We start from the raw sequence: 12,925 nt of genomic DNA on the forward strand, positions 1-12,925 counted from the left end.
TGATATATGTGAGCGCTATAAACAAACCCAATAAAAAACATCAAAATATTGTGCAAAATCATGAGTAAAACAGATTTCCCAATTCACCTTGCTCCAGATGACGGTAATCATACTTATTTTCAATACTAATTTTCTTTCCTTTTTCAAAAAATAAGGCAAGAAATCAAATTCTTCTGAAATTTCCAAATTTCATTTCAAAATCTTCAGTTATGGATAGAAGAATCATTCGAATAGATGTGATACTTATAGCACTTAATTTTCAACCATTTTAGGATTTGAGAATTTTACGAAAATATGTCAGATATCTTGATTAGAAGAAAATTAAATTTCTTAAAGCATGCTTTTAATTTTGGGCCAAGTTAAACTAAGACAATGCCCATTAGAGAATAAAGTTTTTTTAATGTTATTCGGTCCATACATGCATACAAGCATGTTTTTCTCTTATTTCAAATAAAAATGGTTAACTGGGACGAATCGACACTACAGTCTCATTAGGGAAAGCAGTTTTTAGAACACTTAAACGCATCAAATATTGAATCCAGTGTATTAACCAAAAGAATTTATCAAATTATTGTACAAAAACATGGTTCTCACAGATATTAGCCCAATATTTTTAAAATTAAGTGAAGCTGGCAAAACAAACTAATTCAAAAGAATTAAAAATAACATTAAATTTAATTTTTGATGGAATATGCAAATACTCAAATTTAGGTAAACTCTGTGCAGTAAATCGTTGGTTCACATTAATGCAAAACAAACTCTAGGAGAGAGTAAAAATCACAGTACAAAGCATAATGTAAGGTGAAACGATGACTTTATTTTTTTTTAACACTTCATGAGTTCTTCCATAGAACTATAACATCATACAAAAACACATTAAATATAACAATCTTTCGTGGACCACACGAAAATAATATCGGAGCAAAGCTCAACTGAAATTATTTCACCACTTTTCACACAAACAATAGACTGCCTATTAAAACATGGTTTTTGTTAACCTTAAATGAGAAATCAATATATATATTTCTTAACCAAACAATTGAATCATAAATCAACATGGAAGATCCGAAGAGATAAAAAAATAAAGGATAAAAATGCAAATACAGACGAAAAACCCAGAATTTTCGAAATAAATGTGTGTCTCAACCAGTGTAAACATATGAAATATAATTTATGTAAAAGGAAAAAGAAATATTAAATCTCAAAATAATTCCATGGTTGAGCGAATTTCTTATCAGCAAAAACTGAAACGATTCGAAACATTATCTCAAAAGCGATAATCATGGATAACCCCAAACTAGAAATAAACAGATCCAGAGTTTTTTGTGTATTAGAAAGAACAAACAGGACACTTTAATAAAGTGCACACAGTCAACGTGATCTGGCTTAAAGTCAGACCTTCACGTTGAGGAAATTTACAATATTTTTAAGATGGTCATCTCAAATAGTGACACACAATACAGGGCAATTTCTTCAGTTCAACAATCTATGATTTTTGTTTCTAATCTAATGTTACAAGCTAACTTGTAACGTGTCTGCAACTTATATGGGAGTAAAACTGTGAAAGTTACGCAGAATATTATTGTTATATTTCTTAAAGTATATAACCCCGACAAAAAAAAAGTGCAGAGAGAACAAGTAAGAATTGTGCTGAAAGCACAACCAAACAGACAGACTTAAAGATAGCATGTTAGAGAAGAAAAGTAATCCGAAATGATCATCATCAGTTGAGCAACACAGAACTCACAGAACAAAACCCGAAACTGAATCTGAAACGAAGGATTTGATGAGTACATGCAACATTTTATTAATATTAATCAAACTTTTGTTGGTAAAATTTTGCGTGTACTTTCACAACGTCAATAGTAAATGGATTATGCGTTTTTGTTTAACACAAATTATTTATCTTAAACAACAAGAACAACAAACTAAAACAATGAACAGTTGGTGAAGTATCTACTTATGTGAAATATTTTCCTTACAAATATTTCATCTAAGTAAAATTTTACCTCACTGAACATTGCCACCACACAGTGCCACATGTTATTATTAGAATACCATAAAGCTAGCTCAAACGTCATTGAAGGTTGCAATAATTGGTCTAATTTTAAGCAAAAATAAAATAGATCAAATTACTGCATTGTTTGATGAATCCATATTTACACAGCAAAACAGATGAAGAAATAGCCATAGATATGATACAAAACAATAGTTCAAAATAGAAATAAACCAAACCCTGAAAAAACCCGATTAAACTCATTTTACTTCATTTTTGGTTTCGAATAACTTGAGGCAACAAAAACCAAACGAAAAATATCAACCAAACCAGTTATATTTTGTTACGATGCACAACAGAAACACAAAAAACAGCAAAACCAGCAGCAGCAAATCTCGAGGAAAATGGTCCGGAACATAAAGGCGCAAGACGTGGAAAATATTGTAAATTTCAGGCCAAAGATAAATTATTTCAATGTTCGGCTCTAGCACTTCTAGGCGTAACTTTGGAATGTAGTGAGAAAGATAAAATATATTAAATATAAGCAGAAAATACTCCCCACAAGAAAAAAATAAAAATACAAAAAAACATTTAAAAAAACACAATTATTGTAACATTTGAAGACAGCAGCAAAAAAAATACGAAAAAGAAATCAAACGTTCGAAAGGTTAATTTCAAACGAGCAAAATCTTGCAGCAAGCGAAAAGGACGCACGATATAAAATGAAACAAAACAAAGCAAAAAAAAACAAGATTCTGATGTATCTCTTCATTAAGGAAAAAAAAAACAAAAAAGTCGTTGTAATTTTACTCTTTCAAACATCACCAGGATCCAAATTAATGATAACGCAAAATCGAACCATACAATTATATTTGATTATATAGTACCAGGTGAAAGTAATGATCAAATAAAGTCTTGTAAATAAGCGGGAGTTTTGCTTGGAGTAAGTGATGACCACCCTAAAAATTTTCGAACTAATTCAATAGAATTTATGTTATTTTGACCTTTTTTTGCCTTTTTTACATAACTTTTCATTTAAATTATCTGAATACCGTAAACCGGGGTGACACTGATAGGATTATTATTTGTTTTTGCAATATTTTCCAACTGGTTAGGGTTATCACAAGACTATTATTTTTAAAATATGTACTAGGGTAGGCATAGTTTTTATTTGTTAAAATCAGGTTATTAAAAGTGTTCAAATGTTATTTTTACGTGGAAGGTACCATTTTTTAGGTTGCTGGTATAGTATTTAACAAAAAAATCAATATTTATGTTTATAATCTTTTTTTTTAATTTTAACAATTTTACCTAAACTTTATATAGTTTAGGTAAAATTGTTAAAAGTCAGAATTTTGCTTGAAATTTGTTAAAAATAGTATCGATTCATATTGTATTTTAAACTGAATTTGAAGCACGAATCAAAACTTTTCACATTTTGAATGAAATTTGTTCTACTGAAAATGCCTATTAATATGAAGATTTTGTTGAACTATGTTTCATTATTATTATTTATTATTTACAAACTTCGTTTATAAAATGCAATCCGATTTCCGACATGAAATTATGTTCATTGAGAAAATTATGACACTTTGAGAATATGAAAATAATGCTTCTCATCAACGTTTTCTTAATTATAGCTAACTTTTTAAACTTTTTTCATGAAAACTCCTTCTAGAAGTACCTTGAACCTTTCTCTGCCCCGGTCAGTATGATTCCATACAATTCCGTACGTATTTTATTCGTACTCTTCATTTTGCAAAAAAAAATCTCAAACCTATCAAAGTCACCCCGTTTGACGGTATCCTGAATGTGTTGAGTGTAACCGGAATTGAGCAAAATGAAAATAAATCCGGTAAAACTGAAACCTTGAAGGATCTCTTCCTCGGCGGTCCCTTGGATTCATTTTGCTTTCGATTTTTCACATTCTCTTTGAGATACGGAGCATTGAATGGTGTTTGACATTTGTTTGTTTTTGTTTGCTGGAAGTTTCCATGATTCTTTCCCGTTCTCTCCTATAGCTGGTTATCAAAAAAGTAAAATTTCAATCGAGTCTTCATTTTGCATCGTTCTACAAACTAATGCTTCTCTTCCACGACGGTCCCTAGGATATTGACATCCAAAGAGTCGACTGTATTCCCCTTATAATCGAAAAACCAAAAATTTCGATTGTTTCAGCCAGGCCTGCAAAATGTTTCCAACCCAGCGTACACATGAAGCAAACCAAAATGTCAGTTCACTGCTAGCATCTGACTGTAAGCCTACTGTGTCCGTTCAACCACTGCCGCCTGACTCGTGCCGGTCGGCTGCTGGAGAATGAGAGACGTGAAAAAATGAGCTACACTCACTCAATTCGTGTCGTATGACTGACTCGTAAAATCCTCTCTAAACACTATTTTGACTATTTTTAAACAATTGAATGGTTCTAGACTGTGCAAAACACTTAAAACAACCATAACTTATATTCAAAATTACATTTCCACGCATAAATACCAACTTTTTGTGTAAAAACTTGTTTCTTTATGTGTGTGCGTGCAACGTCGAATGAGCGTTGGTCGACTACTGCTTCGCATTGCAGCTGCTCAGTGAGCTAGGGCACTCACGACTGAGTCGGGTTTGTTTATGTCACGGTTTTGCGGTTCAGTGAATGGATCTGAAAAAAATCGTGTATGCGTCGCCGATTTTCGCGTCAGGACCCCTGACATTTTCAGCTCTGGTTTCAGCTATCCAGCTTTTTAAGCGAAAATGGCGTTCGAATGGTGAACGCCCGAAATGTCAAAATCACGCAGTGGTACCAACATTACGAAAAAAGTGTGCCATGGTATGACAGCCGCATTTTATTTTCTAATGTTGGTGCTACTGCGCTATTTTGACATTTCGGACGTTCAACATTCGAACGCCATCTTCGCTTAAAAACCTGGATAAGGCTAGTCTGCAGATCGGAAGGAAAGGGGTCAAGAAACAGCTTTACGAACGACAGGACAAAAGAAAGGGAACGTTTTCTTGGGGCTTTTCTTCACCCTCTCTGACTTGCTTTCGCTACCGCTGCTGCCCATTTGAATTTTTTCTTGACCGGTTTCTTCCGAAGTGCATACCTTACAATATCAAAGCAGACAGATAATATGTTTGCACCAAAATTATGCAATAATCGATTTATTATTTTCTTTTTTTTTCATTTCATTTATTGGGTCGTTTGGCCGGTAAATTTTTGCTAAAATTATAAAGCCAGTAAAAAGTAAATTTTCAAAATGATTAGCGATTTGCAACCAAAGTGGTTTTTTGTATTGTTTTGCACATTTTGACGAGTAATTGATACTGTGCGAATTGTCCCTGCGCCATTTGTTTTTGTTAATCTTCTTCGAATCGATTGGCATTGTTGCCAATTATGTTTTTTATTGCAAGTGTAGAAGTGCAAGGAACTCGTGGTGTAGGGGTAAGCCGGGTTGCCTCTCACACAGAAGGTCCCGGTGGCATTTTTCGAGACGAGATTTGTCTGACCTCGAGGTCAGGTCCTTAGCTCAGTCCAGGTGTAGGAGTCGTCTCCCTGGTTCCTGCCTAGGTGGAGTCGCTGGTAGGCAGGGTTGAGGGTTGCAATTGCCTCAAGCCTTCGGACACCTAGTTTCGAGTAGGAATCTCGCAATTGAGATCGCCAAGGCAATGCTGTAGAGCAAATAATTTTATTTATTTTTGATTTGAGATTTGAGTTTGCTGAACTGTTTTTCAAAATTTACCAATAAATAATGAAGGAATTTAAAACAAAAAAAAATTAAAAATAGATAACTCCGAAATTCTTAATGAACTTTTTTTTTTATTTTATGCAACTTTTATATTTACCTGTTGGTAAATATAAAACCCATTTTTCTCAACATTAAAACTTAAAACGAACATCTCTCAGCAACCTGCATTCTGATAAATTCCGTTAAAAACGGAAATTTGTGGAAATATCCTCAGCATTTTAACCATATTTTTGTGGTGGTGCTTTAAAAAAAACTGATTTTTTTTATGTAAACGCTTTACTTAAAACGTATTGATTTTGGTTTGAACAGTTCCTACCACTTTGCCAAAAACATCAAATCAATCAAAAATTTCCTTCCCAAGATACAGATTTTCGAGTTTTTATATACCCATTTTGTATGACCAGCCCGCAAATTTTATGGAGACTTGTATGGCAAAACTAGTAATTCAAAACGATTTACTTGAGATATAATTTTATTAAAACACCGTTTAGTTATGAGGAAGGGTCACAACCAGTTACAGTTGCGCAAAGTAACGCTTTTTATACATATCTTAATAAAGTATTCTGACTGGAGGCACAGGAATGGTAGGAATCGGACCCACCGTAGTTGGACCCACTGGAGTTGGGTCAATGGGGTCCACGGGAATGGTCGGAATCGGTCCCACGGTAGTTGGGTTCGGGTCCACAGGAATGGTCGGGATTGGGGCCGGTGTCGTAACTGGTGGCACCGGAATTGTTGGAATCGGTGGCGACGGAATTCCCTCGCAAGGAATTCTGGGATCACAGCAAGCGATATTGGGCCACTCACAGCGCACCAGGGCGACACTCCAGTGTAATCCAGGGGGACAGTTCATTTCACACTTGATGCCCTTGTTGCACTTGTAAAACTTCCCACAGTCCACGTGGGGCAAAAACGTTTGAACAACGTCCACGAGCGGGCAGCTGGGATGCGGCCAGCAAACGACATGGTGTTGGGCGAATGCCGTTGGGACCACAATCGCGAGCACGAGTAAAAACTTCAACATTTTGATTTTGTTTTTTTTTTGTATTCAAAGGAACTTTTCCTCAAGCAATTAATTTCACCAACGGATGATATGGAAGTATGAAGCTTACTGTCATAGAAACCACCAAATCGCCCCAATTTATACAGCACTAGTTGAGGTGGCTTTGGACATCAAGCAATCAAAATCGGGCTGTTGCAGTCTATAGCCATCAATCAAACCCGTAGTTCAAGAGTGATATCGAGCGGTGCGATAAAAAAAGGCTTTGGGCGGTTTTGATAAAACAGTTCCGAGAAACGTCCACAACAAGCCAATCACAGCTCTCAACCCGGATCTAGAATGGTACATAGGTGACGATTGTGACAAACTCTACTAACGCATTTAAAAAAAAACTACTCTAACTAACAAAAAACCAATCCCTAATAGAATCGGTGTGCCTAACGACTAATTTCCCATGTAGTAAAAACTGAAAAACAAAAAAAATATATGGGGGATTAGTTGTAAGACACATTGATCTATTCGAATTCCTATATTATAATAACTTCAAAACTCCGTATAAAAAAATTAACTTATTAATTGCATTAAGAGCAATGAGAAAAAATAATGAATCTTTGAGATTGACTTTTTTTGTTCATTTATATCTTCCAATTCTTTAATTTTCTAAAATTCAAATCAACAAATCTTATGAAATAAGATGGGTAAAATTCTGATATTAAAATGTTTCTAGTAGGAAACTTTATAAAATGTTCTAATCTATCCTTTTAATTTTCATTTAATTAATAAATTAATTAATTTGTTTAATTTTAAATCCTTTTTGTACACATATTTTCGAAAATTATAAAAAGAAAGGCAAATCTCTATGAATTGCATAGAATTCGTAAAAATGTCCCCTGTTTTTTTATAATTTGTCTTAAATTTCATTAAAAAGAACAGTAAACCTCAATGAGTTCAATAGCACTTATTAAAAATGACCCTTCTTTTTAAATTCTTTTTAAAGTCACATACAAAAAGTATTTACACCCCTTGGGCACTATGCACATTTTGTGATGAAACATGTAAACAGTTTAAAGTTTGACAGGAACCTAGTACTACGTTTGTTCAGAAACTCATGCCAAACATTTTGCTACAAAAAGCTCATGAAAAGATGATTTCTATAAAAAGTTATATAACAAATACTATTACGAAAATAAAAAAGGTACAAAAAAGTTTGTACACCTTTCGAAAAATTAACATAAATAATGTTATTTGTTGACAAATCACCATAAATCCAGTCTCCCAACTCCAAATAGGCATCCTTGACTGATTAAAAAAATAATTTGGGTTGAATATAAAGTTTACTAACTACTTAGTATAAAAGTTTATATAACACTGGAAATTCTATATAAAACTTATCTATACTGAATTTTGCAAACTTTTAATTCAACTGAATGTCAATATATTACCATAGAATTGCTAAATCAACATTTTGGAACGGGTATACCACCGTTTTGGGGGTATTTGTATCGATAGAATAGATTTTTCGTTGGAATTTCGTACCAACCCAGAATTACGTCGTAGGAAAATCCGCCGGCATCCGAACCGGTCCACGATTCACAAGTCAACCTATGTGACATCGGAAAGGGCATAAAATTTCCGATCTTTTGATACCCAAACATCTACACGGAGAAAAAAGAGTTCTCAAAATCGTGAACAAGCGTTCATGAAAATAGGAACCTCGAACAAAGTGTTCAAATCCCATGGTACGATTTAAAAAAACGTACCATGAAATTTGAACACTTTGTTCGTGGTTCCCATTTTCATGAACGCTTGTTCACGATTTTGGGAACTTTTTTTTCTCCGTGTAGGGTTTCTATAAAACCCACGTTTTTAGGTCATATCGAGGTGCTCCGATTTGGATGAAACTTCAGCGTTTGTTTGTCTCTACATGAGATGAACTCATGCCAAATATGAGCCCTCTACGACAATGGGAAGTGGGGTAAAACAGGCATTAAAGTCTGAAGTCCAAAAAAAATTCTCAAATTGCTCGCGTTCGTGTAAAACTTCATCAACTCCAACTCTCTTAGATGCATTCGAAAGGTCTTTTGAAGCATTTCAAAATGAGCCATATACATCCAGGATTGATTTAACTTTTTCTCATAGCTTTTGCAAATTACTGTTGAAAATTTTTTTTTTTTAACTTTAATGAGCAATTCCAGCCCAAAACAGAAATTTTTAAGGTACTTTTTTCTCGACCCTCTCCGATTTCAATGAAACTTTGTAGATATGTTGCTTATATCTGTAAGCCCATACATCCAATTGAAATGTTGTCAAAGACAAACTTATGGGAAATTGGACGAGCTTTCCGGTAAAAATATTTTCGAGACTGAAAAATCAAGTCTGTCATATAGAAATTACCAAAAACCATCAAAAAACCTATTTTTTTCAACATTTTTATTTTTTAAACCGCTGTAACTTCACAAGGATTGGACTTAGGACAATGGTCAATATGGAGACTTTTATGTAAAATTGTCTGGAAAATCGATTCCCGTATTCGGTTTTTGAAAATTTTGACGTTTAGAGCACTTTTCAAAAAAACAGTTTCAGTAAATGATTTTTGTATTTTTTGAGTTGCTCCATCCTGCATTTTTCGTGAGTCTTTTTGTAACAGCTATTTTCACAAAAATTTTGAGCGAAAATAAATCGTGGGCTCACCTTCAAATTTGACTTTTAAACTTAAAAACCAAAAAATCTCATAAAAGTGGAGTGTTTTTTTATTTCAGTGTATTTTTTTTCGGAAAGCCCGTCAAATTTCCTACAAGTTTGTCTTTGACCACTTTTTGATACGATGCAACGGCTTCGAGATACAGCAATATTTAAATTACGAAATACAAAAATATTTAAAACACTTACGCCCTTCTCAAATGTTATTATCGAGTGTAACTGACTCCATATACACAAATATGGCTTATATATGCCTAGGATAACATGTCTACAAAGTTTCATTGAAATCGGAGAAGGTCGGGTACAACCGATTCCCTATTTGACATGGAATTGCTCTAATATCTTTTTGCAACATCCTCCAACACTCATACCCCCATAGGTCAATAGTTAGGGAATTCCATGGACTATAATCCTACGGTAACAAACATTAAATAAAAAAAAATATTTTTTAACAATTTGTTGGATTAGGGGGAAAACAGGGTTTCGCCTACTTGGTACAGCATTTGACGTATTGATCACAGCGTAAATAAGATCTAATTCTTTTTCAAAAATGTTTTATTATATTATTTTTTAAATCAAATTTTCAACTTCAATACTTCTAACTCACGTGAAATTTTCCAAGGATTCCGAATATGTCAAAATTGAGACCAAAAAGTGCCGCTTTGGAAGCCTACAGGGCAAAAAACCAACGTTGAAAAATGTTTGTTACACAAAAATCGAAAAACTATGAGAAAAACTGCGATTGGCCAAAAAGTTAATACCGTAGGATTATAGTCCATGGAATTTCCTAACTATTGACATATGGGGGTATGAGTGTTGGAGGATGTTGCAAAAAGATGTTAAAGTTTAAAAAAATCAATTTTCAACAGTAATTTGCAAAAGCTATGAGAAAAAGTTACATCAATCCTGGATGTCTATGGCTCATTTTTAAGTGCTTCAAAAGACCTTTTAAATGCATCTAAGAGAGTTGGAATTGATGAAGTTTTACACAAACGCGAGCAATTTTAAGATTTTTGATGTTTTTGGACCTCAAACTTTAATGCCTGGTTTACCCCACTTCCTATTGTCGTAGAGGGCTCATATTTGGCATGAGTTCATCTCATGTATAGACAAACAAACGCTGAAAGTTGCATCCAAATCGGAGCACTTCGATACGACCTGGTGAAAAACTCGCTCTTAAAAATGCAACAAAATGCCGGGAGAAGCATCCCAATCGGTTGAATCAAAAGGGAGTTATTGGCATTTTAGTGAAAAAATAGTATAATTTTCAAACTCATATAAAAAAGTGTTCCATCCACATATCAACTCGATTCGACCTGCAGCTTGTAGAGGACATCTGGGACTACATCTGAGACTGAGAACGCTTTGAGTAAGGCAGTTTAACATATTAAATAGACACTTTTACTTTTAATGATTTTTTTGGCTGTAAATTTTTGCTCGCGGGACCCCTTAGATCAAATTTTCCGGTGATAATTTCATCATATTCGCTGATTTTAACGTGACGTACTTTATAAATGAAGCCAAATTACAGAAATACATTTTATTTACTTTGTACTGTGAACTACTTTTGAAGTTAGAACTCTTGTTTTTTCTTTCCTGATTCTGAATTTTATTTAAAATTTGTGTTAAAATATAGTAAATACTAGAGGTGGGCGAAAAAAGAGCGAGCCGCTCATAGAGCCGGTTCATTGAAAAGAGCGAATGAACCATGGCTCACAAAAAAAGAACTGCGATTCTTTTTTAACTTTGGTTTTTTAAAAGAACCGTTCTAAAGTGGATTGAGTTTCAAAATTGTTATGAATATATTTTATTGAATTTCGAACAAATTGTAGCATACAATTTCTAATCCAAAAATATCATTGCTACTATACCACACATATAAGTACCAACCACTAGTGTCTTCCTTTAATCTACAAGGACTTCGCCGCCCTGAGCTCCTAAGTGTATGAAAGTATGGCACGGAGCGACGGCGCCGAATACCCATATTTACACAAAGAATTTTATAGCGCCCGCCGCGGTTGATCCACACGGGCGGGACTCCCACCTCAAGTAAATACGCTTAAAACATCGTTATATGCAATACAATTTTTTTTTTCTCATAATCGTTATATGCAATACAATATCCAACACAGAAAGCATACAAATCAAGGGTTTCATTACCTCCATTACCTGCATACTCACTAGGCGTAATACAAGTATTCGTAAGTATTTTTCTAGACTCTTGTAGAGGAATCAAAAATCAAACCATCCACATTAACGACCCCCGGGTCTTTTGTGGTCTCTATTGCAAGTTTCTGCTCGAACCTAGGAGTCCGAAGGCTTGAATGAGGAGAGCACCCAAACCTCTTTTTACTCCAAGGAACCTTCCACCCCAGTGTTTGAACTGACGACCTTTGGATTGCGAGTCCAACCGCCGCCAGCGATTCCACCGGAGTAGGTTTGGTTTGGTGTGTTGTTTGTACTTATGTCATGGAGACGACTCCTACACCTGGAATGACTTAACGGCCTAACAACCAAGGCCGGGACCGACAATTTACTTCCTCATCCGATGGAAGGTTGCAGCAGATGGGAATCGAACCCAGAATCATCCGCTTACAAAGCGGACAGCGTAACCATTTGGCCACGCACTGCTCTAGTAGAGGAGTGTGGGGTAATTTGGACACCCTAAGAAAATTGCTCTGTCACGGGCTGTATGGATATTTTAAAGGAATGTGGATGACACCAGAGGATAAAAGAGACCATATTTGATGGAAAAATGTAATTTATTTCGATAAATTTTGATTAAAAACCCATTTTTATCGCAAAAATTAAAAGGTGTCCAAATTACCCCCACATTTTTGTGTGAGGATAATATGAACAACCCTATGGGGTAATTTGGACATGCCTTGTGGGGTAATTTGGACATGCCTTGTGGGGTAATATGGACATACTTTATGGGGTAATTTGGACACATGTTGAAGAATAAGTTTAACATTTGATTTTTTGAGCATGTTTTTTATCCTGGTTTTGTAATTGCTTTATATTTTGAAGTGTTGTTTTGCTCACAATATTTCATCAACGGTTTAAATAATGATTTTGTGATAGAACTATAATTCAATAGGAAGATAACAAATAGTTCAGTGTAGTATACATAATTTAATCATTAATACTGAAATGATTTAAACATTGATTCTGGATTAGGCACAAGTATAGTTTTTAGTGATTAAGGTATCGTTTATGTTTATATAAATCAATCTTTATATAGAATTTATTAGCCTGAAAATATCATTTTTTTATTTTACATTCTGTAGCCCTTCAAATTTAAATATTATTGTAAACCAGCATAGAAATTAGAAATGTCAAAGAAATTAATTAAAAGCAATCAACATTAGAGTCTTGTTGAACGCCAAATGTACAGTAATCAGATTTTCATCAATTCGAATATTGGAATAAATTTATCTAAATTTAAAAAAATAGGGGTTTTGTGAAAGTTCTCATTGCTCACATTCCTTT

General features: G+C 34.2%; 1 protein-coding gene across 1 annotated transcript; it reads right to left on the reverse strand.

Moving 5' to 3' along the window:
- Positions 1–6,187: 6,187 nt before the first annotated feature.
- On the reverse strand, positions 6,188–6,827 carry LOC120417970 (uncharacterized). The gene has a single exon (XM_039580209.2). The coding sequence runs from the start codon at positions 6,755–6,757 to the stop codon at positions 6,284–6,286; it is 474 nt and encodes a 157-aa protein (XP_039436143.1). The 5' UTR covers positions 6,758–6,827; the 3' UTR covers positions 6,188–6,283.
- Positions 6,828–12,925: the final 6,098 nt, after the last annotated feature.

Source organism: Culex pipiens, chromosome 2 (genome assembly GCF_016801865.2).
Source record: "Culex pipiens pallens isolate TS chromosome 2, TS_CPP_V2, whole genome shotgun sequence".
Classification (NCBI taxonomy): Eukaryota; Metazoa; Arthropoda; class Insecta; order Diptera; family Culicidae; genus Culex; species Culex pipiens.

Excerpts from the sequence above, each read along its gene's own strand:
- LOC120417970 (XM_039580209.2), bottom strand. The coding sequence starts at position 6,757 with ATGTTGAAGTTTTTACTCGTGCTCGCGATTGTGGTCCCAACGGCATTC.